The sequence below is a fragment of the Gymnodraco acuticeps genome, unplaced genomic scaffold (genome assembly GCF_902827175.1).
Source record: "Gymnodraco acuticeps unplaced genomic scaffold, fGymAcu1.1, whole genome shotgun sequence".
Classification (NCBI taxonomy): Eukaryota; Metazoa; Chordata; class Actinopteri; order Perciformes; family Bathydraconidae; genus Gymnodraco; species Gymnodraco acuticeps.
The window spans coordinates 1,682,888-1,710,425 of NW_022989913.1; the positions used below are offsets into that span (position 1 = coordinate 1,682,888).

At 41.8% G+C, this 27,538-nt stretch overlaps 1 protein-coding gene across 28 annotated transcripts in view; it reads right to left on the reverse strand.

The window, feature by feature from the left end:
* Window positions 1-27,538, reverse strand: part of LOC117541926 (receptor-type tyrosine-protein phosphatase F) — a 173,924-nt gene that overhangs the window by 58,874 nt on the left and 87,512 nt on the right. For 18 of the 28 annotated variants that reach the window (XM_034209273.1, XM_034209422.1, XM_034209476.1 and 15 more), the window contains exons 5-11: window positions 14,940-15,128; window positions 13,172-13,189; window positions 10,822-10,932; window positions 3,779-4,048; window positions 2,192-2,773; window positions 1,760-1,893; window positions 1,003-1,147 (exon numbers count right to left, since the gene is read on the reverse strand). In XM_034209273.1, coding sequence (XP_034065164.1) covers window positions 1,003-1,147; window positions 1,760-1,893; window positions 2,192-2,773; window positions 3,779-4,048; window positions 10,822-10,932; window positions 13,172-13,189; window positions 14,940-15,128 — 1,449 coding nt within the window. The remainder of the gene's footprint in view (window positions 1-1,002; window positions 1,148-1,759; window positions 1,894-2,191; window positions 2,774-3,778; window positions 4,049-10,821; window positions 10,933-13,171; window positions 13,190-14,939; window positions 15,129-27,538) is intronic. The other 10 variants (XM_034209465.1, XM_034209429.1, XM_034209494.1 and 7 more) reach the window with 1 other exon arrangement.

Below are 27,538 nucleotides of genomic sequence, written 5' to 3' on the forward strand. Positions count from 1 at the left end.
GTGGTTGTCAGAGGCAATAACTCTTCAATAATATGTCTGTCCGAATGCGGAAAGATTTCAAAAAGAGATATCCATATATTGTGCAGTATTTTTGTATTATTTTCCAGCTCATTGCGAAGTAATAGAAAAAACAGCCTGGACGTGTTGCAGCACTCTTCAATACAGCATTTTGCAGCATATGGGAGTGAAAATTAGAGTGTTTGAAGGTGCAAATCAGTTGAAGTGCACTCAAATCAGCTGTTACTAATTAACGTTAATTCCATGAGTAACTTGACAGCAGGCTGAAATTAAATGTCTCTGTGCTCGGGTTCATTTCTCTCTGCAAACCAGTGTTTATAATAAACTAAACCTGGTGATACGTCTTCTCTCTCTAGCAGATTGTGTCAGTTAAAGGTTACACTTTTATTTGTATTAATTATATATATATATATATATATATATAAGCAAAGTACATTTTATTCTTGAGAAGATTTTGTTTTAAACAAAAGGTAGTTCTGTACAGGCCAAATGCATGGCACGAATATACTGTATAAACCTCCCGGGAGGTAAAGTACAACGATGGTGCCACCGTAGCAATAATAACAGCAGTCGTCTGGCAGAGAGTGACATTTTGAGTGCTGGCACTGTAAAAGCACATAATGATATGAGGAAAAAAACACAGCACAGCTCAGGAATGTGGGAACAGGACACATTGAACCTACCTTTGACACTGAACACAGGGCCTGCCCTCAGATAGACGGACAGGAGGGTTAGTGTTGGTGACAGAGGGGAGGTGGTGGAAGCGTGAGGCTGACCGGGATGGCTGCACTGTCAGCACTTTATGTGCTGCTGAAATGGACTTGACATTCAAATAGCCAACTCTGTCTTATTTAAGCTATCCATAATGGTCCTGCCTAAACCTAAACCTTCTTCAGCTGGTTTTTGGGGGACGGTTGCACAACAAAATAGCTGGTTAGTGGACAACAAGTAGAAAAGACAAGAGGGGGGAAATGGCGGACTTACTGGACTGGGCGGTGCGAGCCTCGATGGGCTGGGTGAAGACGCCTAAACCCATCTCTGATCGGGCTGCCAGAGAGAAGCGGTACGAGGTGTCAGGCTTCAGACCGTCAACAGCATAGGAGCCAGCTGGGTCGAAGATCACATGTATCTAGACAGCAAAACAGAGAGACAGAAATATACCACTGAATAAATAATCAAAGACAGTCAGACATGTCTTTTCATGTGTCGAGCTATATGGGTAGTAGTTGTTGAATTGTTTTGACATGGAGGAAATAATCTCCCACTGAAATCCTAAAGCCTCGACTGCTGTGTCTCCTTCCTACAGGCACACAAAGCAGAGCACGCAGCCAAATGTGAGAGCAGCTCGTTCCAAATACAAATTGTCCTCTAGTTTACAACTGGTGCAGTGGTCCAGCAGAGTTGAACACAGGGCTACCAGACAGAGAGGCAGAACCAAACAACTTTGCTGTCTGTTACCACAGTAAATATTTCACATCGGCTGGGGAGTTGCCGGCATTACTACAATAACATTGCTGCAGATGAGGCTTCCAATTCAGAGAAATTGCATCATAAAATGCAAGATGGATCCTCGTGCAAATGAGATACAGCAGATAGACCGATGGATAGATAGATGAATAGAAGATATATAGATAGATAGATACATAGAATATAGATAGATAGATGGAATGATAAAGAAAATGCTCTGTAGGAGAGAAAAACTAGGTTATACAAAAGTTAAACTTCATGTTGTTATTCTAACCTTGGTCTCCGAGCCGGACTCCCAGTACTCCAGCTCATACTTAGTTATGGGGTCCTGTACGGGCCACAGCCATGTTAGCATGATGCGGTTGTCGAGCTCGGCATCGGCCTCAAAGCTGGACGGCTGGGCAGGGACTGGGTACAGAGGGGCGAGAGGTTAAACAATGAATGGAACAAAAAGAAAAGCACGTTACTAAAGCTGAATGTTCTCCACAGTGTCAGCAGCAATAACCAATTCCCAAAAGCGGAGACCTTATGAAAAAGCATTTGCAGCTTAGAACCAAACAAAAAGACAAATATTATTTAAAATGTGTTGTAGTAACATGCAATACATTCAACGCTGAAAAACACATAAATTACTTCAGCTAACTATGCATGCCTAACCGAAGGCATCTTTACATATTATGAACACACGCAGTGGTTGGCTGCTCACCTCCCTGCTGGGTTTTGACTTGCAGGACGTCAGAAGGTGGCCCGTCTCCTACAGAGGTGAAGCCCAGCACCCTGAGGCTGTAGGTGATATCAGGAGTCAAGCCTGAGATGGTAGTCAGGCTGCTGTCGTCGGTGTTGTGTTTCTGCCAGGCGCTGAGCGGAGCAGTCAGATCCGAGCTATAGTAAACCCGGTAGCCCCGGATCTGCCCGTTGGGTTCCTCGGGCGGTTCCCACTGCACCAGCATTGTGCTGGCACTCAGCATGCGCGCTTGGACATGCAGAGGTGGCGAGGAGGGGGCCTGCTCACCGGTGCGAGTCTCCACGGGGTCGCTTGGCGGCCCGCGGCCAATGTTGTTGACAGCCATGACACGAAACTCATACTCGGAGTAGGGGCTAAGTCCACCAATGCTGTAACGGGTAGTTGCCACACCTTCCACTTCCTGGAAGCCATTCTCTGAGGACTTGGCTTTGTACTGGATCATGTAGTAGGAGACGGGTTCTGGGTTCCCAGAGTCCCAGGTGAGAGTCACACTCGTGGCTGTGGTCTCCGTCACAATGAGCGAGGCGGGGGGCTTTGGCAATGCTGAGGAAAGAGAAACATGGTATTAGCTTTGATATTAAGAATAGGCTTTTATTTTTTGGACATGTGGGTAATTGGAGAGAAATTGGATGTCTGACACATTTGAAACTCTCAAAATGTAGGCACAATATAGCTCAAATCAGCTCTTGTGGAGAAAAGGCATGACTGGTCATGTAATTCTCCATTCAGTAACTCATAGCAGTGAAATGATCGTTTCATAAGCTAATCCTTATAGTGCTGTCAGCAGCCATTATCCCCACATGAATAGAAAAGCTAGAATGAAAACTCAATTTCGTATTTCTTCACCGGCCTGGTCATTACCGACAATACAAGAAAATTGCAAGAGCGGTTCCCGTTTTGACTGTACAACAAAAACAAACCAAACAGAGGGTCTGCTTTACTGTGGACTCTCTAAATAACTGTGTATCGATTAGTTGAGGCATAAGTGGGATCAATACAGACTACAACTGATAAGAAAGACTGCGATGGATAGACAACACACTTGCATGGTCACAAACACAGAGCCACTTTCACACAAACTCTTAGATTAAGAAAGAAAGGACTCAAAGAAACACAAAGAAATAAATGCATACCAGCCGTGACATCGATGCTCATTGAGAAAAAGATTGCAAATAGCATTTGTACCTCTCAGCGTCAACAAAAGCCAAATGCTACAGCACAAGGCCAGCAGTGATGATTATTACATTACATGTCATTTGTTAGACGCTTTTATCCAAAGTGCCTTACATTCAGTACTGTGGACAATCCCCAAGAGCAATTTGGCGTGAAGTGTCTTGCCCAGGGACACAACTACATGCTGACTGCAGTGGGACTCGAACCCGCTACCCCCTGATTCAAAGTCCAGCACTCTATCCACTGAGCCACAGCCACCTGATTATGTTCAGAAAGTTCCAGTGGCCTTAGGTGGTTTATTCTGTTTTACAAAATGTAATTATCAGATCTGAGGGTGACTCAAATCAATGGTAAAGTTTAACAACATGTCCTCACCTTTGACAGTGACCTGGGCGGTGGCTTCTATCATGCCCAGAGGGGAGATGGCCACGCAGGTGTAGTTGGCCGACACGAGGATGTTGATGACCTCCAGCACGTTGCGTCCCATAGGCATGTCCTCCTCCTTGGTGATATCAGTTTCCCCAGTCTTCCACTTTACATAGGGCATGGGCGAGCCAACTGCCACACATGTCAGGTTGACGCTGCCGCCCGGCATCACCTCTTGGTTGGTGGGGGGAATGGAGAATCTGGGTGGGACTCTTCGTACTGAGGGGATGAAAAGAAGCAGGAGGAAATAGTGAATAGTTAGGATATGACAGGAGGATATGACAGTTTTCTAAGATTTCATGAATGGTCTCGCTCTACCTCAAGGCTAAAAGCTAACTCAGAAAAGCTGCCCGAACAGAGGGCTGATTGCTTTTGTACTAATGTGCAGACGGGCACAATGGGAATAATGGGACTGTCACAAAATGGCTCTGGCAATTCAGAAGAAAAACTTTGAGGGGGTGTTCTATCCTCCTGCCTACAAAAGGGGGTATAAGCAAAAAATAGCCCAGTTTTGCTGGAGAATATGTCTGGCCCTCTTTTGTCAGAGTGTCAAATGGTAGCCAGAGTTGCATCATTGAGGGACCCTGTGGAGATGGCATTGTTTGATTTCTCCTCCCGCTCCCTCTCTCTGGCTCCTTCTGCTCAGCCTGTCTTTCTGCCTCTCTTTGTGCAGTTCTGATATGCAGATAGGCTGACATTAAAAAGGGTTCCCATGGAGACAAGAAGGGCCGGTTGACGTCGCCAGGGACTAGGCAAACACCGATGCAGAGGCTCCATGCAATACTGAAAAGCTTGCCCAGAATAAACAGGCTGCCAGCATTTACATATGATTTGTTTACCATCTAAATAAAAGGTACACAAGAAATGCCTGCCATATTTACACACCTCTGAACTTTTTCGGGTAACCTTTTGGCAACCATAACAGTTATCCGCTTGACATGGCAAATCAAATCAAACTTGACAGTGCTATGTAAACATCCATCAGTGTCAGACCTGGTAAATGTTTGATATGCTGTACATTTCCACTGTAAATGATGTAGGAAAGGTTTCTGATTTCTTTAACCTTGATTATAGAGAAAATGAAGCCAAGTCAAACATTTAGCTCCCTAGTGAGAACCCATTATTGCTATCCTATGACTTCTGGTTGTACGTTTATTTTTTTTAAAAACAGCATACACTACCCCCACAGAATTCATACTTCTTGTTTCCCTAATGCACTACAACATCTCTGTGTCTCTCTGGAAAAAAAGTCCTTGACTGTAATTGCTCTTTTGCACTGGTCACCGCTCCCTCCCCAATCTAATTTGAACCACAACGTTGTTATAGCCATGCTTGTTATTCCCCTCATTATGTGGTGACATGAAAAAAAACACAAAAGCACCTTTTGAGATTCCAGTCAGGGGAAGGCTGGTTCTCTGGACTGTACCATAATAAGGGGGAACTGGTTCTGAATTTTCCCAAAAATAATTTAGGTGCCATGTATAGAAGACTGCTGCTGCTATTTTTTGTTTTAAATCAATACAATCATGCAGGCTTAAACCACCTAGCTCGATATCTCATTCAAATATTAATACCCTGAGTCTCAGCCACAACACATACACTTTTAGGGATTTGGGCTTTTGTTTGTTTCACACAATTACCCAGATCAATCAAAACGTTGCAGTTTATTTTATAACAACTAATCGTTTCGAGTGTGTGGCACAAAATGAAAACAATTAAACACTGGGAACGGTAAGGAGGTCAGCAAAGGCGAAGGACTGAGTAATGATGACCGCAGCAAATTCATATTAATGTAAAGTTTACAAAGTGACTCAATGAACAAGAGGGCACAACTTTAGAGAGTTTCTTCATAGAGAAAGGATTCATGCAGGAAAAAAGAGACACACATTAACAGTCCAGAAAGATCAACATCAGCCATGATGACGTCGGCTCTCTGAGGTTGCTTTTGAAATGAAATCAGTGGACAGGAGGAGCAGTGAGACCAGCCTGGGAACAGGACAGGGACGACATTTTCAAGCAGAGCATGCACAGGAGCAGAGGGAAGATACGGGATAGGATCTGAGTCTGAGTACGCTGGGAGAGGAAGAGAAGTGGGAACTTGGTCAAATGTTCTCCTATAAATGACTGAACATCTGATTTTCAGTATGACTAATGCACAACAGACTTTCCTTTGAATATTTCGAGAGAAACGATACTGTTCCACTAATGCTAGTGACATGAGTTCTCACACAACTGTAACATTCCCCAAGTGCTGCTTTTTTTCTTTTTTACAACATATGCTTTTGAAGAAGAGAAACCTGAGAGGATCAGGCCTAATGTAAGACCATTAAGCTCGGAGTATCTGTTATTCGTTCATGATTCCATAGACTAAACCGTGCTAAGAGCAGTCAGTCAATGGGGCCTGTGTATATTGAACACTTAATGTTGTGAATAATTCATGGCGTGCGGTTAAGTTTGGAGAGGTGCTGTGGAACAAAATGACTAGAGGGCAGGTAATTGTTATCGATTCCCCCGAAGCCTCTCTCCTGTTGAGAGCGGCTTCGGGGGACTCTATCAAAACCACAAAATAAGCCCTGTCTCCACTCTGCATGCCTGCTTGCTGGATACCTATACATTTAACTGCCTTGACAAAGTGCCCAAGGATAGCAGAACCTGTCCAGTCAATCAATATTTGAGCAAACTGGCAGAGAGTCAGCGGGCTCCGAGGCTTCCTGGCAGCAGAACAGGGCGACGATGCTGCCATGATGGTTGATCATCCCCACTGCCAGCTCATTCTTAAATATTCTATAGGTCAGCAGTGTAGTAAGAGGAGGGATCATTTCCAAAACATTAGCTCAGTTAGGTCAATATCATAATCAATGAAGTTAAAAAAACAGGTTCAGTGTGTGGACCACATGTATTGCTATTAAAAAGTTGAAATGGTCAGACATTAAACAGTCAAATTTGGTTTTGATTTTTTTCAAAATGTTTACAGTAAAAAAACGTATACACTTTTGTTCAAAGATTCTCCAGGGCCTCCTGCTACAACATCTCATGAAGACAGTCATCTCATTACGCTAACATTTGCGTGTTAGCCCGTCACACCCGTCAGTCTCTTACTAAAGGATGCCCATGGCGGCAAAACAGACATAATCTCCAGAGGAGGGCTTTGTCAGTTCTGATACCCATGTCTCTCAGTGGGAGAGCAGGGGCGTTGCTGCTAAATACCTGACAAATCCGGTTGCCACCTGAATACCAGAGTAATCCATGACACACCTCTGATAGGCTGACGGAGGCGGATGGAAAGTCTGAGGCTGAAAGGAACTATAGGTTTTGGTAGAAGTTGTTGAGATTGACGCTAAGGGTGTGGTTGGGAAGAATGCATATAACATAACATAAGAGAGGTTTAATAATGACTTCATGGGGAATGCTTGTGTGTCTTGGGGAGGCTAATCGAAACACGCTTTGGGGGAGTGGCGTTGGAAGGCATGCACAACTATTCAGGGATTCATGCAAACACTGTTACACTAGCATGGGTGGGAGGGAGGGAGCGCTATTACACATATTTTGTTTTTTTAAAGGAAGGGATATCACTGTCTGCTTTAGAGGCGCTGGGAAGGATGGGCTGACCTCACCTACAGTCTGCATCAAATTGAAAGGGAGGGGATTAAAAGTGAAAATGACCAACCTCCACGTTGATCTTTTTGCGGATGAAGTGATTTGATGAAGGTGAGCAATGGAATGAGAGACACAGAGTGGAGAGGAAGACAACACAGTGAAACAGGAAAGTGCTTGTGTTGACACAGTGGAGGTTAGTGACATGGCAAAGACAGGCAAGTAATGCATACATCGCTATCAGGGAGGGAAACTTTATATCATATTTTGTTGTTTTTCATTTGAATCTATACCCTTCTGTATTGCAGTTCACACATCTTTGATAATATAACTTATAAGTTGTTGATCAATATTCAATTTTGTTGCATAATTGTGTATCATTAAGGAGACGCTGAAAGGGCATTTCTCACACTTAGAGAGCTGTTTCCAACTATTTTTCTCCATCAAATATTCCTGGATTCATCGTTTTGTAAGTTTCCCTCCTTGACACCCACACACACACACACACACACACACACACACACACACACACACACACACACACACACACATAGAACAGCATGAAGATGTTTTCGTAAAAGAAAAGCCAGACTGCAGCACTTTATCCTCTGTGACATATTGACATGTCACATGGATATATGAAGGAGAGCCGGCAGACAGAAGCTGACATCCCTCCTCCGTTGTGGGATAAGCACTTGATAAATGATCACTCTTTCTGCCCACGTTGATGGAGTCCACCTTTGGAGGGTCACCAAAAGCGACCAACAGCAAACAGGGTGCACCTGCACACCTACAAACAAGTACACACTCTTAATGGATGAGAAGTGGAAGGACGTAAACAAATGCACAGATAATAAGGGGAAAACCATCCATGAGCAGCCCCTCAAATCCTCCTTTAGTCTCACTCTCTCCCCTCCCACACAGAAATATGAGGACATCATTCTTTTGTGGCTCTTAAATGTCAAGAAAGGGGTGATGCTGGCAGTATGTTTGTGTACCTGCAAACAGGAATTGGATCAGGTAGCTACGGTAAGTGGAAAAACACAGAAACAGATTCGCAGACACCAACCAATAACAAGCCACTTAATGCAAGTCTGTCAGGAGTGTGTGCGGGTGTGGGCGGGTGTTAGAAAGGGGATGAGAGAGAATAATACCACGATTCGTTCTCCAATAGTAATCTTTTCAAGTCACCTTCAAGTAGTGCTTACGTTATTGACATTTCAGGCTACACTTGGTGTTCTAACCGGGGGGAATGTAATTCTTAGAAGGTGTTTATTTGATTCAAGTGATATATTCTCATAGTTTACTCAGCAGTATAAAAGGAATATTAAACACTGTATTTAGCACTGCTACAATATGTTGTACATCAATATGCATTTATAATTGTGACATTATATTATTTATTTGTTCATATCAAGTGTAATTTGTATTTTGTGCTTGAAGATTGGACTCAAGATCGTTTTCACAGCCTGCTGCTACACATCAGCACTGTGAAATGTAACAATTGTCAAATGACATGTTTGCTTTCAAGGCTTGTTATGTTTTCAACTTTGAAAGCAGATGTTGTCAGTCCCTAAGTCTCCCCTCTGGTGTCTCAGGATAAAAACAAAAGCAATAACAACAGGAAAAGAAGAGAAGCATGTCAAAGGCCAATTGTCTTCAGTCGCTCATGTTTCAAACCCAATCAGGCGGGCCGGTGATAGCTCAGCCCCGGGTCTCGTCTCCTCATTCCTGCAGCAGTCACAAAGACGGAATGAAAACATGGCTGGAGCCTTTGTTCTCCCTTCCAGACAAGTACACTTTTAAAAGGTTACGCTTGGTTTGATTTCTATCTCTCCACTGGTGTGGTGGGGCTGGCAGAGAAGTTGGTGTCGGGGGCCAATGGGTTGACAGCTACCTGGGTGGTGTTACAGACTAGCTGGGCCCGAGGCCCCTGCTGGCGCCACGCCACACAAATACTGTAATTACCTCTGTGGGGGAAAAAAAGCTGCGTTTGCACCTGTGACAGACATGCCCTGATTAATAGGCGAGACTTACATCCCTCCCTCCCCTTGGTTGTTTGGCTGACTACCTCCCCCTGTCAAGATTTAAGATCTAAACCTTCTGGAGCCCACAGTGTTTAATCTGTGTATTTGATGCCGCTCTAGTCCTTGAGGACGATTTTACCTTCCTCTGATCTTTTGGCTACAATCCTACAGTACATGAAAAATACTGATTCCATACACGAGTAGTGATATTTAAGTGATAGGATTCTTTAGGAAAAATTGTTCCCTTAACATAGTTGAACATTTCCTAAATAGTGTTTTGTATTTTCTTGTATAAGGTATAAGAGACATATTTATTTGATCTTGATGGATGAAAAAAGACAATGGTACTATCAACCATACCAGAGCCCGTCTGATATACTACTGTATGCTTTAACAAATATTATGAAGCAGAGTCTTTTTCTTACCCTGACACTTTTACTCCCACCCTCCCTTCCTCCTCAACCCACACTAACAACTGGAGAAGCTATTCTGTTTCATGTACATCAGACATAGTGTTATCCTCAGGGTCTGACCTAGACTACTCTCTCTACTATACCAGCTCTTTCCAGGATAGGTACAATGCGGCCCTTGCCCTGCATTAGTCTGCTCACAGAGACACCACAACAAAAACAAACCCTGGAACTCCAGACCCCTCCATGCCTTCAGGAGCTCTGAGTAGTGCGGGGGGGGGGAGCCCAATAATGGAGCCTTTTGATACAGTCAAAATAAAAAAGAAAGGAGGTCTGGCATTGGTTTCAACGCCAGCGGAGAAAGTGTTTTCAATGCAGCTGCTTTTCACAGCGGCGGCACCTGTCCGAATTCGCAGGCCAACAGGAGGTCGAGGTTAGTTTAACTCATTGGGAGGAAAAGCATGGCAAGGATAACGGTTAAAGAATTGGTTGTGGGAAAGAAAAAGAGAGCAATAATGGCATACATCAAATGTGGAAATTACACAACTGTCAAAGGCACTGTGTTTTAACAGGTGTTTTCAAGCATCGGATAATTAGAGCTCTGTTCAGGTTTAAAGGCGGGCAGAGCCATGCTGAGTTACTCCACGCACCAATAAGAATTACAAAGATGTTGTTTGTCCCAGGTGACATGTGCAACAACGCTGATAGGAGGGTGGGAAAGATGTCAATCAAACACAGCCTGCACACTTCAACACACTCCTGAGAAGAGTTATTATCATACAGTACACAATAAGTGAAATCACCTGTGTGGCAGTACCTTTGAAAGCACATTGACTAAAGGCATGAACATTAAGGATAAAGCAGGCGGGATGTTCTTTGCAAGGCAGTTTGGGGTTTGAAACAACAGAAATGACAGATTGTTAAGAGGATTCAAGAATTGAGAGAGACAACTTGACTTTACCTCGTACGTAGAGATTGGCAGGAGATGAGTAACGGGTCCCAGCGCTGTTCAAGGCAACACATTCATATTTTCCTTGGTCGGACTCCTCGCTGATCTCGATTTGCAGAGCTCCTGCGTAGAGGATTAACACATTTAGCCGTCTTGACAGTTGTGGAATATGAGATGTAATTTGGCATGAAACCACAGCAGATATATGTACAGTGACTCGCTAGAGAGCCTGTAGTCAACTAGCCTAACCCAGTTCATGCATCATTTAGAGCCCTTACATAGACGCAGTTTTGTCAATAAATGGTTTACGACAACATTAACATTTAGCTGATTTGACGAATTTAATGAACCTGCTAACAGAATATTTCCCTAGTCGTGTTAAGGAGAAAAAAAGGGACCATGACTGAAGGTCAATTAATCATCTAAATAACATGTCACAACCGTCAAAGTCTCATTAGGCATCCTCTTATGGAAATAATTGACAAACCAAAGTGTTTGTGTAATCTATCTCAGCCAGGAAAAGGGCTCTACTGAAAAATAAACACAACAAAAGCAGACGGATGGATAACATATGATGTTAATATCCAATACAACTAACCAGCCTACTGCTTAATACTAACAACTGTGCAATATGTGTGTTACACAGTTTAACCAAAGGACATCATTTCCACTTATGGGCCTCAAGAGAAATTCTAATCTGATTAAGTATTCTGATTATCAGCTAAGAGTAAATAATGTGTTTGTATATCCTAATTGTTTAATGCAACCATATCCAACTAAACTGATATAAAGGTAAATGTGACTTATGTCTAAACTGTTGATTACGTTTTTTTTCTTCTTGAGGGCCTAAGAATTGCAACAAAGCAAAAGGCGGTGCAGGTATCTTTGTTGATCAGGTATTTAGCATTGAGGTCATAATTGTGTTTTTTCATCATGTCTCAACGAAGCCCTTAAGGGAGGTGCTCCTCTGCCAGATGGCTTAGATTAGTATTCACTATCTCAAAAAGCCGTTGTCATCAGACAGAAGGCTAACATGTTGTTTCTGACAAAGCATGAACGCCCAGGAGACATGTTTCTGTGTGGTCATTTTGACACACCATGTCTATAACCATCATATCATTATTAATACATTTGACAAATACAAATAGAGACCTAAAACAGCAAAACTTACCTGAATCCCACAATTTAAAAAACACATGTTTAACAACCAGACGACATCACCCAGCAGTACATATGTGTGTCACAAGTGAGTGATAACATTGATCAAGTCTCAAAACAGCATGGCACTAGCAGACAGCCACCATGCTGTTTGAAATGACAAAAATACTCAGCGTACGATGATGTCAGGATACATTTTTTTCACATCATGCAGTATGAGATGAATACAACAAACAGGTTCATCACCAACCAAAGGGGACTCGGATCAAGACGAGACCAAAACAGAGAAGTGAAACAGGGCGGGGCAGAGACATGTGATAACATCACCTCAGATCTCATGACAACATATCTCTCCAAGGTGTTTGCTTTGCACACTGAGCTCAGCACTGTCTGATTCAGCAATGACATGCGCCTGCATACTAATGCTGGTGTCACCAATCTGTCAATCTGCCCCTTCCCATGGGAGAAAACAGTGTGAGTACTTCAGAAATGTACAAGGTTATCGCCATGGCAGTTGTCAGAGCTGCAATGCAAAACTGCTTTAAATTACTTTCAACTTCTTAAACAATGGATCTTCTACAAGCTCATTTCAGTGGCAAAATAAGTCAAGGGGAACAGAGGCTGCCATATAGCCACCTCAAAGAGTTAAACATAGGAATATGGGCTTTATTAGGGGCCAAGGACTCATGGACAGTGAGACAGACAGCTGGCCCCAAGCGTCCACTATTTACATCCATGTTGTGGAAGGAAATCATGCTTTCATTCAGGGGAAAAGCACATGATTACCATAAAAAGGGGCTGAAGCTTCCACCTTAACGATCTCTTGTGGCCACGTTGGCCTTTAGTTTAAAATGCAACTCCTCGCCTCTTTCGCTCAAAAGCCAGACGAGAAGCTGATGCAGAAAGATGTGAATGCGTGTGAATTGTTTATAAATAAGGTTTATTTCTAACAGTGTAGGAGGGGCTTTAAAAAGCTCATTTAAAAGATAACACCTTGGACTTGCTATTGCATTACCCTGACATGAGGGTTGGTGATCATTTGTTTGTTAGCGAGCAGACAGCAGACAGGATGTCGGGAGGAGACGGATGGGGAAGAGGGTGTGAACCTGGTGATGTGGCGTTTGGGGGGGAATGCAGGGGTCTGATGTGGATGTGAGGGAATGGTGTGGATGTGATATTTTCCAACACACTTCATCATCCTTACCTCTAATTGGTGTACCACCTAGGTGGGAGTAATTTCAATGCAAAAAGGGTTGAGAGATTAGTTAGAAATCCACTTATATAAGTGGGAGAGAAAAACATGGCTTCTGACAAGCCACATATAAAAAGGAAAATAAAAACTGATACAGAGTAGACGCCACTTAAATGTAATGTGACAAGTGCACTTAATCAATGCTATGAAAGAAATATATTTTTTCGACTAGCAAAACATTTTATAATATATTGCTGCTACTTTTGCATTTACAGACAACAGCTACAGCCACATATGTACTTCATAGTAGCATTACAATTGCATTAAATTAAAGCATTTTTATACAAATCTTTCTAATTTAAGATGGCCTTACTCTGTGTACAGAATGCATTTTTGCAGAAAGTCGTTAGTAAAATGGGCAAGAGAAATGAATGAAAGTCATACACAGTAAATAGAAAGATGCACAGCAAAATGTATTCAGGTCAGAGGTATTAAATTGAAAAGAGGTTAGTATTTCAACAAAGTGAATGATTTATGGTGTGGAAAGAAAGAGCTAATGTTCCTGTGTGCTGACTAACATATTGTGGTATACAGTAATAGGAGGAACTGGCTCAGCTTTTCTGTTTAACTGCAGCAAATGAATGCACCTTTTTTGACAATTACAGAATTCGCCCCCTTTTAGACCATATAGCTTATGCCGTATTGTTAATCATGAAACGGCACCAGATGTCAAAAAAGGGTTGTGGAGAGAAAGAATTGTCTGTCTGGGGGCATTACTTATCAGAAGTTTTTCAGGCACTCACTATTTGCGAGAAAGAAAACTAATTAAAAGTTTGTAGCTAGAAATATATATATAAAATATGGTTTAAGGCATAGTTTATCATTGTTTTAAAAAACACTATCAAACAATTAAGTAGTTGTGTTATTATTTAATTTGCGAGCAATCTGTATCTAATTGGGGATGTGTGTTTGGTAGGGCAGCGTTTTAATACTGCGAGAACATGGGCAGCGCAAAGGGAACATGCTCCAGTGACCTGTATTCAACTTCCACTTGGCAGCTGTAGTGCCAGGCTTTTTCTGGAGTAGCTCTCATCTCTAATCTTTGGGAACTGTAGCCTGGCCTTACACTCTGACTCTGTAAGTGAGGTAGATTGACTAAGGAGTCGCAAAGACTGAATCGGGTCAAAAGCCACTAATCTATCCACCTTGCACCTTTTCCATCTGATCCAGGTCAGGCAAGCGCAGTTACTTCATCAAGTGGACTGTGACTAACACCTCATACTGTAGCAGTTGTATTTTTTGTAAAGTTGAATCCTAGCTAATGCTTACATGGCTGGCCTCATTGTCACCCAGCTGCCTGTTCAAAGAGGAATTAAGGATTATTTAATATAGTGAAAAATATCTTTCTGTGCTTTGGATGTTACAAGCTCATGCATCACTGTCAAAGATTGCACAAGAATAACTTTATTCCAACTTCTGTGTAACTTTATAAGTGGCTGCAGCTTCGAGAAATACAATTCTGTTAGAAGTCATCTTACTAACCAAGGTGACAATCGCTGAATAAGATTTTCATGTCCTTTGTGATAAAAGAGAATACATGAAGTCATACAAGACAACAAAGGACTTTTGTGTTTTCACATCATCCTCAGGTCTTGTGTGCCTCATGTCTGTTGATATTCATCACTACTTGGTATTCTGCTACTTGACTTTGCTATAGTGACACTATCAGTATGTCATGTAGAGTAACACAATAAAGAAATGAGATCAGATGAGATTTTACCTGAACGAAGCTGTTTAATGCGCCCGTTGCTGCTGCTGATGTCCACAGGAAGCATGTCCTTGTACCAGGTTATCTCTGGGTCTGGGTTTCCGCTGGCGGCACACAGCATGGTGGCAGTTCTGGTCTTCTCAACCACCTTCAGCTGGGGACCCATATCGATAGTGGGGAAGCCATGGGGGATCTGGGTCTCTGAAAGATTCAAAAGGCAGATTTTTGAGTATATCCAGAGCCACATGGAGCAAGAAACTGTGTTAAAAAGAAAATGAAATGAGGGAGAAAGAAGGGGATGCTAACACTACAAACATATTTGTCAGAATGGGCTCTTATGGCTGTGAGAGGCATTGAGTACATCAAAGCTGTTGACCTAGCAAGGACAGAAAAGAGGATGAACAAGAGCAAATACATTTCAGGTGCTCAAGGCTGCACAGTAATCAGAAGGTACACAAGCACAACAAATTAGCATAACAGCACTACTACTGCAGGGGAATTTGGATTTCAAATTTGTTTGAGAAAAGTCTCTGATAGATTATCGCAGCAGGCTTATTACAGGTTTAGACAGAGGAAGGATAGCAATCTGTCTCTGGGTACCCATGCATAAATGAGCCACTTTAGGCTTAGCAAGTTAAACATAACGATTTGAATAATCCAACTCTACATAATGAATGTAACAGCATAACCATGACAACACACCAAGTAGAATCCTTAAAGCAAAATGTGGTAAAAGGTCAAATATATACTGATTTTATATCGTAAAATCTGCGAAGATATGAGTCGTGGGTTATTTTAGGGTCAGCGTTGGCCTATTGCATTCTGAAAGTTATCAGGAAGAGGTACATCCCAGCAGACAGTGTTTTTTACACTTACAATATGATTCTGTACATTTAAGTCGTGATATTAAACTGCCTACAAAAGCATATAAACAAGCAGTTATCTCTGATATTCAGAATAAACAATGTAACTGCTATGTTGAGAATTGAGAATGCTCATTGGTGAGAAAAACAGTAACAGTCCTTCCTCTTTGAAAGAAAAGACCCAGTGGAAATGTTTTTTTGAATCCAAATTAGGTCACTGACATGGCCTAACTATGCTGCAAATCTGAAATAAAACCCCCTCCCACCTATCCTCATAATAAACTCTAATTTAACCTCTGAGCAGCATTAATAAAGGAGAAACACAACGGCCCTTGAGAAGACTTTTTATCAGCTTGCTCTTAAACTTGTAATCTCTTTGATCTGCTTCCTCATGTGCAGATGTGTCCCTAGGGCCAAAGTGCTCAAATTAAATCCTTACAAAAGTGCTAATGATCTCAACTCCTTACTTTGGTTCACCGTGAGAAGACACCTAACTGCTGGTCAACAATAGGGAAAATTATAGTTGCTCCACAGGGATGAACTGAATTAATACAAGACAAGATTTGGCTTTTTAGGAAAGCTGAGTAAATGTGTCCATAACAAGATTACAATGTTACCCAAGGACAACTGAATGGTTCACAAAAAAAGAACTATTGATTGCATGATGCTTTAAGGAGGCAAAAACAAACAAGGTCATTTGGTGCGTTGTATTGTATCTCAAACTACCGCCGAGGACTGGTCAACCAAGTAAGACAGTGAGTGCATTGTTCATGTGCAAAAGAAAGAGAACCAGCATCCTCTGCAAAGTTCCCTGATTAATTGGTACATGAAAGTTGTTCACTTTATACTCATCAGAAAAACAAATGCCTTCTGTTACAGTGTCCATTGTGAGCTGTGTTACAAGAGATACAAGAACGGCTCACATCAGTCATCAGCTATGAGAAGGACAATACACAGTAGTCTCTTCTATGGAGGAATACCCAAATTAAAAGCTTGTAGAGGCAACAAGTGATTATTCAAGACCTAATAAGTGCACTTTTAGAAATCTACTTCTGACTCATTTGTTGACTCCATTTGCCCAAATACAATACCCAGATGAAAAGCTTGTAGTGGCAAGAAGTGATCCTTCAAGTAAGGGATAATGTGCAGCGAGGCGGTCATTATGGGGAAAAGAACACCCGACAGGCAGATCAGGAGCCCGACGCGAAGCTGTTCAATGATCTTGAACAGCTAAGTCGCTGCACATTATCCCGCTTATTACATGACCACATTCTCAACAAAGTAACGATATGACTCCCAATATTAATTGAAATGCTTTAATAGATATAGAAAATGTTTTTATAGATTTAAAAAAATAGTAGGCTATTATTTGTTTAAAATGACATGCATCCACTAAGAAAAAAAGTCCGTTGTTACTGTTTGAACTACGTAGCAACGGCAGGAAATGCTTCGATAGCGTTTTGTGAAATGCTGTGGTGTTTTCGGAAATGCTGTTTTGACTTGCACTTCAGGGCCACCGTAGGTTTCTGCCCCGTTACTTCTCCGCTGTTTTCTTGTTCCTCTTGTCTTGTCAGTTTGAAAAGCAAACAGCAGTTTGCTGCATGCAGTTTGCTTTTCGGCCAAACTGTGTACAGTTAAATCGACCGAACTTCTTTCTGCAGATGTGAGCGTCCTTAACAACGGTCAATAAATCCTTGACAGCGGTCTGTCTGTTCTGGATTAACAACGTGTCTCATGTTCAGAATTGACCAATCAGAATCGAGTATTCAACTAAGCCATGTAATAAGACCTAATAAATACACTTTTAGAAATCTAGTCATTTGTTGACTACATTTGCTCCAGTATTTTTGGTGCACTTTTCCTATTTCCTTAAACATTTATAACGTGAACCTCTGATTTGTGTCAAAGCCTACACTAAAACAAGGCTGTTTGTCCTCTATGCTTAGCCTGTCTGAGAACAAACTTCCATATGTAAACGTATATGGTTGAGCATGAAGAGGTACATGGGTGTACTTTGTTCCGAATCCCAGCAGAGCTCTCACCCTTGTGTTTGGCCTGTGGCCCGGATCGTCTCATATTCAGATGTAGTTGACAGACTTCTGCATGGCTTCTTATCTTTGCGGTGAGGCTTACTTCCTCTCTAACGATATTATAGGATTTGTTTTCAGAAAAACCCAACTGAAATCAGGATACCTCTACAAAACAGACAACTACCGCACATTGAAATAATATGGTACAATTTGTAATTGTATGAATAATGGTAACAGTAGCGCCCTGTGGTCCTCTGTGGTTTGCTCTCTCTAACCTTCAAAGGGAAATACACACCCTGCATGATGTTGAAGCGTCAGTCCTTTACTAAAAGAGGTCTATTGAGAAAAAAACTGAAAATACAATTGGACAGTTGTTGGACAGTGGTTAAGGATTCACTCATTTATTATTCTTCTTTTAAGGGGCAATGTGGGAGAGCCATCAATTATACCAAAGCTGACCTCCAGTCTCATCTACTTATAGTTCACATGTGCATAATGGCCACAAATCACCTGAGAAGAGGTCCTTTGTGCCTGAAGACAGGTACCCAATTTCTAATCAGATTCACTGGGGTAGGAGTAGGACATGCTTCATGAAGTTGTGTAGTCCCCCAAAAAATCCTTTATACACTTATTAATGTACCTATTTCAAGACTTAGTTTAACAACCTTATCTATACATAATCTGCGCCATCTGTCAGTCAAATCATGAAAGGGATAATTAACATGGTCTAAAACCTTGTGAATATAGACGTGTGTACACATGTTAATCCATTGATTAAGAGATATGTGTATTAAAACGTATTAAAACATCTCTAGAGGTTTCAGCGCTGCAGCTCCAAGCAGGTGGCTGATCTTAAAACGAGCGTGGAGAGAGAGAAGAAAAGTGTGTACATTGAAGTCTTTCTACCAGACCTCTGCTGATTCCCCAATGTTCCTGTGTTTATATTGTACACATAACACACGGTTGGGCCCCACAAATCGCTCCATCTCTCAACCAGAAAATGGTGTAGCTTCCCTATAGGTCTAGTATAAAGTAACTATGTGTTGGAAACCAATCGATTCAATGAGGCATGACTCGGATCCTGTCAATCACACCTCGCCAGTAACCCCAGGGATAGTACTGAGAAGGATTGAGAAGTCTGTCATACCATATTTTGAGGGAATTTCAGAAGATTTGTTCTGTTTTATCGAAAATCTACCCGTGGCAGCTCCAACTTTTGTTATTCCCGCAGAAAGAAGTAACTTGTCTAGGCAAAGGGGAAAGCTATTTATGCAATAGTGCTTTGCAGAACCATGCCTTTGAATGAAAACACTGGAATATCAGCATGTCTTATTTTCCACCAAACCCTCCTGTATTTCTGCATATAGAATATTCATGATTAAGATTATTGGAAAAGGTTCCTGGGCTGTGAAAAATGCAAACCATTGGTAAAACAGTGTGAAGGACCCAAAGGAGTTATTACACGAGTCAGTGGCTCTTTCATATCAGGAAGCACAAACAGAGAATACTTTAAAAAGGCAAACTACTGCTGCTTCAGAGCTTATACAGTACATGCATTTATCCCCTAGGCTTTAATTTTTTATATTTGCATTGACGGTGGACAGTTATTACAACTGTCCGGCACTATTTTTCACAGTATGTCTCATAAGTGGAGTGAACCATAGCTTCACTTGGTGTGTCAATTTTAAAATGAGAAATTGTTGGGCTGTATGTACAGTACCTGCAATGAATATGTTGGAGGCAGAGCATTGCTTCCATAGAGTGTTATATTTCAAAATGGGGTTTATTCTTCAAGAACACAATGTATGGCCAATTTAAACTTTTTAAACTAAGAAAAACAAAACCTCCCAAGGCCTATTCAAACCAACTTTAAGGCAGAGATAATAAACGTCTGTCATGATGCTGTAATGATTTGTGCTGGACCTAAAACACAGTATCTGGTTTTAAGGTTTTTCCCTGAAGGTGTAAAGCTATACTCATTCCTGCTGGATTTCCAGACGTCTCAAGGCCAAGCCACAGACTGAAGCTGATCTTTGATATAACAGTCCTCTCACACCCTGGCTTTGACTCTTAAAAAGCACATTATTTTGAGTAGCATACAATTACATGTTGTATGTTAGGTAAGCTGAGAAATCATAAAATACCCATCAAGGACTATTTTCAGGATAAACAGTTAATTAGTTTTCTCAGGTTAGAATGTCAACACAATGCTCAGTATGAAACGTTTATTTAAACAGTTGCAAAACCATGCAACCGTCTTTTCTCTTTACAGATGTTGTTGATAGTTAAGATTGGAGTCCTGTCTGTCTTTTCCTTGTACTGCAACTCCTGAGGCTGGCCTGCCAACTCGTCATCAGGAGAAGACAAAGACATGCCTTTGTTCAGTCCTCTTTAATTCAAAGGGGAAGAAAAGGAATGAGGACATTTGGAGAGAATCCAATGAAATAGTGCTGGCAATGCAGGTTGATGTTTGTCAAGATGGAGGGCATTATGAATAAAAAGCCCTCTTGTGCTAGAGAGTCATTCATCAACAAAAGCTCCACTTTTCTGTCTCATCGAGCCAGAAATACCACTAAGGTGAAAATCCTGCGATAATGTCACACAAGCGATCCATTACAATGATGACGAATGCTGCAACAAAAAAAACTAAACCAAAAATACATGTCTGACTTTTTTTGTTCCCAAATGACTCGTTTGTTCTGCATGTAGTCCAGGGGATGTCTAATACTGAGGTGTTCATTTGGTCTAAAGGAGTACTATGAAATGGAACATTTGCTAAGTGCTTCCGGGACACAGTTGTTAAAAACACAACTAGTAGAAACACCCTGGATATGCAAAATCACACAGGCAGAAGGGCGTCAAACGTAAACCTAGAAGCTCGAAAACTGGTTCTGCCATGATGTGAAAAATAAAGTCCTTTGTTCTCTAAACAGCCGATTATCACGCACATTCTGCAATATGAGCAGCAGCAGTAAAACTTGTTTAAGTGGTTATAGCACTACTGTAAAAAGAGAGGGCAGTAGGGGACAGCTTAATGTGGTTTTGTGGTTGTTCTAGTCAATTAGAAGAGCAGTGGGGGCCTTCACTATACACAAAAGGCATGGGGAAACATTAGTAACATTATTTGTAATGAGAAAATTACAAATATGGTAATTATATAAATTAGGAAAACATGATACAATAATCAGAAACCGTTGTTTTGAGGAGGTGCGGCCTCTGCTGTAACAGCCACAGGCGGGTGACAGAAGAAAGAGGAAGTAAAATGGTGAGGGGAAGGAGGGGAGAAGAGGAGGGCATGCCAACCTCCTGCCAGTTCCAATTACCAGTGTGAGTGGAGCGTGGCAGCTAGGGCGATGGGTCTAATCAGAGCCCTGCTGAAAGAGTCCCGTCCCTGTCCTCCTGTCCCACTGGGAGGCTGCTGGAGCTCAATCCCACACTAGCGTCAGCCAGCGTTTTCCCCTCAACCCAAACACACTCATCTCAATGGGGGAAAACACTCCAGACACCTCATAACAAGGGGAGCCCTGACACAGTGGCACTAGATAAGCATTTGGAGAAAAAAAAGAGACTGCCTCATTTCCATTTCAGTATGTCCTAGTATCTTCTTCATACTCTCAAGTGCAAACAGTGGTGAAAGGCATGTGCTGCTATGAATGTTTTAAGTGAGAATTACAGCACAGAAGGGTCCCTTCAGAGAACATGTAGTTATGAAACATATGTTGAGAAATATTCATGTGGAACATTGCTGCAACATGAACAGGAGTTCATCTTCGGCCACTTTCCGTATCAATAGTTAATCTAATTCGGCCTCAACATCAAAAATGAAGGTGATGGAGTGAGCCCTTCTTAAGTTGCTTAGCTTCTACATCTGAGTTTATCTAATTTCAAGCAAGACAAAAAAGACCTTATGATCTCCATGTGTGCCAGTTGCAAAGTGATGGATGAGAACAATTAAAGGTGATGTCTCCTTTGATAGTGCGCACCAAAGGACCATAGTGACAGCAACACAGCCGCTTGCCTCATGAAATATTACTGCTCTAAAATCTACCCTTTAAACATACATCAGTGCACGTCTTTATAGGTTACAAAAACACCAGGTTTATGCACCTTTTCGAAAATATGTGGGCTGTTTGAATTTAATTCGCCCGTGTGTGGGAATGTGTGACATTAAGCTCTTTACCGATAGCTGAATGATTAAAATAAGTTACATTTCTTTCTAAAAACAACAAAGATTAAAGTCTTAGAGTTTCCTGTGTTTACCTCAAAGACTTTTAATTATTCACCTTTCTGCTAGCTCAACCTGTGAGGGGAACTAAATATAGAGTTGTTTACCTCGTAACTGCGTTTGAGTCAATCTGGCAGTGAAAAGCAGATGAGTCGTTTGCAGAAACAAAGCGCATGGCCCGTGGCAGTTTCTCGCCAAGACATTTGCATCTGCCTGAGACGCGGAAGTTTGCGAGACGTGTTAGAGGCAGCAGGAGGTACAAACATAAAGCCAAAGCTAACATGAGTCCAACGGAATGAACTCTATGAATAGTTGGATCTCTGATGGTGGGTAAAACATTGAGCGAGTTCTCTAGAAAATGTTTATCTGCAAAGGATTTATGAGGAGCTGCACAGCGGTTGCCTCACAGCAAGGTTCTGGGTTCAAACCTATTGACCGGCTTTCTGTGTGGAATTTGCATGTTCTCTACCTGGTGTTTGCCCTGAAGTCAAGCAGGTTAGGTTAGCAGGCTGTAAACTGCACAAAGGTGTGTCTGTCTCTGTGTGTCAGCCCTGTGATTGACGGGCGACCGGTCCAGGTTGTGCCCCGCCTCTCGCCCTGATGTCAGCTGGGATCAACTCCAGCCCCCTGCTGGATAAGGATAAGCGAGTCTATCTGACTGATGGATGAATTTATGAGGAACACAAAAGTCATGGTGGGATTAAAATCTGTTGGACTGTGGTAATGGATAGAAATCTAGAGGAGCGTTTCCAGTTACAGTAATGGTTAGGGCTATTGCTTATTAACATTTCGTATGGGTCGGACAACTTTCTCCTTGTAATGTTTGATAAATATAGTAGCCAATACTTTCTTTCTGAAGATCTGTGACATTCATGCAGCGACTAATAAGCCCATACTGGGATTCATGTTACTGCCTTGGCGCTTTTGACTTGCAATACATTGGGGGCAAAGAGTTTTCTCACATGTTCTGCCATGAAGGGCATGTGAGCAGGACCCTCGTGCTCTTCAGAGAAATACTACTTGGCAGAGCTCGCACTGCAGAGGTCTCCTCAGCAGGGATGACACGGCACACCCCGACTTCAAACACCCACCAAGGAGGCCATTGATGTAATACTGTTGTAATGACATGAAAATTGTAAAAAGAACCTCCATAGAAATGGGGGCGACTGCACAATGTCCATTCAAATACGTCTTAACTTCTTGTCAAGCCTGTTGTCTCTGGCACCTTATCTTTTAGACCAGGTGTTATGGCAGTTGCTATGGACATACTGGTTCATCAAACAAACAGTGCGGTGGACAAATGGCACGACAGACACACCTGCAGGCAACGGAGCGTGACAAAAACATAGGCATAACAAAACACTGTTAATGTTGTTGTTAGTTCCCTCAGTGCTGCATGCTAGTGGTCCTATCAGGGTGCTGTTATTCTGCTGTTTATCCGAGTGTACTCGCAGTAAAAAGACTGTAATGCATGCCATGACCTTTGAAATAATACACTTTTTTGTCTGGCAGAGCAGAACATTTGGCCTTACTTCCTCGCCTACAGGCAGGTAATCAATAACAGTCATCTAATTCCCCCCATTCCTTCATTTCCTTCCGCCCCTCCTCTCTTTTTATCATCTCCCTCTCTCTACTTTCCTATTCATCTCTACTTCTCCCTTTTTCTCCTATCTGATATCATACTTCCACTGTTGTCAGTATGATCTATGACCCTGCCAAATGCCTTACGCCTGTTATCTATGCTGCAGCACACCAGTTAGTACATAACCGTGGCCTTCGACCATTACTGCAACCCAAGGGTGGTCTTCTGAATTCACATGGTTATGCTGACCGAGTCACCTTGTGGGACAAGCACTGCTGCACAGAATCATATCCTCCATTAACTACGCTATACGCGTAGCACAGCTGTAGGCTTTCATTTTGAGATTACAGCTCTACTTCTTGCCTCGTGGTCCTTCCAACAGGAGTTTGATTGAGGACCCTTATGATTATAGTATCACTGAGTACACGGTTTGTGGTTTACTACTCGTTTAATGTAACAGCCTCTAAGATGGAAAAACCTAAGGGCTCATGGTACATTTCTGTGGTAATACGATGTGGCTAATAAGACAGGCTATTCCTCCAGGTGTCTTGGGAAAAAGAACAAGGACAGGACCCAAAACCAGGAAGCGTGACAGTTAATGAAATGGGTCTGCAAAAGGAAGCAGAGCAGCGGTTTGCAAATTAATTAATTGATCTTCTCCCCAACTCAAATTAATCATCAGCCGAGCTTTATTTGTGACATGTTTAGTGTAATTACAGCAGATAGGGATGGCTTTTATGAGCTGGGGGAAAGGCAGTGGATATAGTGGAATGTGGCAGGTTCTGTTAATTAAATCCTCACTGACCGGGCTCCTGTGACAGTCTTCTCTCAGTCAGAGATAATGAATAATGCACAGAGTCTGTGTGTCAATGCCTCAACTTTGTAGTGGTTTGCAGAAGTGATAGGTGTCCATGAAGATCACACTGTGGTATGACCTATTAACTGCCCATCTTGACACAGGGAAATGCAATCATTTCCTCACCACTGCTGGTCAACGGTAGGATAGAGAAAAAGAAAACACGACGGAAAGGTGGGAACATGACATTCAGCCAACAATTGCCCGACGATGGCTGGTACTTTTCTGTGGTTATAAAGATTTAGCCATGAACGCTTTTAGTAGTACCGGTAGTACAATCTACATTATTATCCCTTTTTTTTGTAAATCCATATCTGATCTTAATGCGTAAATCTAAGGCTAAGGCCATTTTAATTAGAAAAAGCACCTGCTACACAGTCAATAATTAAATAATTGGGTGAAGTATTGCCCTTTCCTTGCAAAAGAGAAAGGAACCAGCAAGCCCTGACACTGAGTGTTAAACACATGAAACCAAGCATGCTTGCCCAGTCAACCTCCCCTTGTTAAACAGGTTAGAATATTGATGCAGATGTAATGCATGCAAAATGAGCAGGGCCTTTGACAGCTGTAAGCAGACCGATCAACTACAACCTTGAAAAACACAGCTTAGCAGCTTAGATCAAATGGGACTATGCCTCTTAAACATGAGAAAAATGTCAAGCTTAAGGCCAAGCTATACGGCTGATACTAAGTCAAGCCGTTCTCTCCGGCCTTCTACGGCCCAGTGGGTGCTCCAGGAGGGCTTGGTGTGTAAATGTTCGAGGAAAAGGGGTCAGGGTGAAAGGACTCCCATTAGCCAGCTCATTGAGTACAGATATTAGAACCCCCCCGACGGCAGCGGGCCATCCATCCACAGCCAGTCAGGGCCCGGGGACTCGTTGACTCGCTGGCCTGCGGGCGGTCAGGTGGACCTCGCTCTCTACCTGCCGGGCTGTAGGCCACGGGCGCCATTATTAACAAATAATGGAATGTCAGGTCGGGTTGTTCTTGTCAGGCTGTGTTGTTTATTATTATTAAACAGAAATAGCACAATATGATGAAGCTAATGTAATATAATAAAGAAGGTTTTGTTGAGACTTTAACAGTGAGATACTACTTTTGGTTTTTGGAGGTTTTCTTTTATAATTGTTATTGTCATCAGCTCGCTGGCTTTCATAATATAAAACAGAATATCAATTTGTCTTGTGTGTTGTCTATGCTGGAGTATTGTCTAATAATTAGTTTTGCATGAATCAGAGAAAGTCAGAAATATGCATCTAAATTAAACGAACTAATACAATAAAAAATACATTATGATCTACGTATTTAAAATAATTGTTACAAATAGTATTATTCAACTCTAAGTTCTTTCACAAAAGTAATTTAATCTATTCAGTTCATTATATAAAATATAACTCTGTGAAACTGTTCAGCAAATGTAATTAATCATTTCAGACGACTTCTGATTAATATTGTTATGGTTCTCCTGTGCCATGGAGAGAAATGTAATGTAATAAACTGCTTCTTAACAACTGTTGAATTGGAAAAAATCGAAGTGGTAACAAGGGTGGGGGCCAAGTGGAACCACGTCTGAGCATAAAACACTTTTAAATAAAGTAAGAAAAAACAGCGTGTAGCAATGAACAAATCGATTTGATACAAATTACACTGAAACTGTCTGCAGGGCTCCGAGGGCTCAGGTGTAAGTAAGCGTCGGACCCTTAACATATCAATTTGGTTCAGGGGCACATATTTGAGTGACAATCTTCATCGCACTCCCGTGTTCACATTTAGTGAGGCTCCTTTATGTTCCTAGACATACAATATCAGAAATTCACATTTAGATATCCTGACTGTGTTTTCCTGCTGGCCTGTCTGGTTAACGGTGAAATATTCCAACAGAAACACCTGTGTTCAGATAATCATGAGCAAGTACGTGCAAATGTATCGCAAAATGGCAAATGAAAGATGACCGGTTGCATCTCTTAACTCTCTAATGGAGGAAGCAGTACTTTGTATACAACACACGCTTGGTGAAAACACTATTGATAATCACATCGGTCATGCTCTCACAAACAGGTCTTCAGTAAAATCCTTAATTGAATAATGAAAGCCTGCTGCCGCTGTTTGTGGCAGATATTTAATAGCAGATGTCAATTCACGGATATCCCTGTCTGTTCCGGACGATGCGCAGATATCAATGGATGTCTTGTGACATCTCCAATATCTTCTGAAGCCCAGAGACAACATCCAGATACGGAATTTAATATGTCCTGACAATCAACAGTGGCCAGAACTTCTGGTTTAAAACAGTGACAGGCTCTGCTTTCAATCAGTGTATGACAGCAGAAGCAAGATGTTTTCCTGTAGCTATGTAGTATGGGTTGTTGGCACATCAACAGGAACAACTATGCAACAAGTGTTCAAAAATACCTCTAATCATGCATACTTAATTTAAGATAATCAAGTGCAATGGTTTTGATGCAATTCGCAATAGAATAGAGTTGGGAAATAATTGAATGCACTTTCAGTTTGAACCTCTTTTATTCCTGCCTCTTAGAGTTAGAGCAAATGTGTTTTTTGGGAGAAAGTGAGAAGCTCTGACGCGTTAAACACATTGAAAATCACTGGCCCCCTTAAAATAGCATAAATACATCCCGGCATTAGTCTTTCCTAAACACATTTCAGGATGTTGAGCTTTTGCCAAAGTAGTTAAAGTTATGGGATAAATGAGAGAAATGTAAATCCGCTCTTTAGTCATTAGGACAGGCTCCAGATGTGTTTTGAGGTTTTAATACCAAATTACATGCTTTCAAAAATGTAAAAAGTGCAGGGGAGCAGCCAAAGCTGAAATAATCAAGTGACTTTTCAAGAACTGTTCTTATTCACCACCAGTGCTAAGAAAAAGATTAATACAAAATATCTTCCATTTTGCAGTAATCCCTACACAATTCAAGGTCTCACTCACTTGATTCACTAATATTTTATCAACCACTTTTTAAGTTATTTTTACTCACTGACCTCGCTCCCCCCTTCTCTTCTTCTTTTTCCTCCACCTCTCTCTATCCCCTGAGGC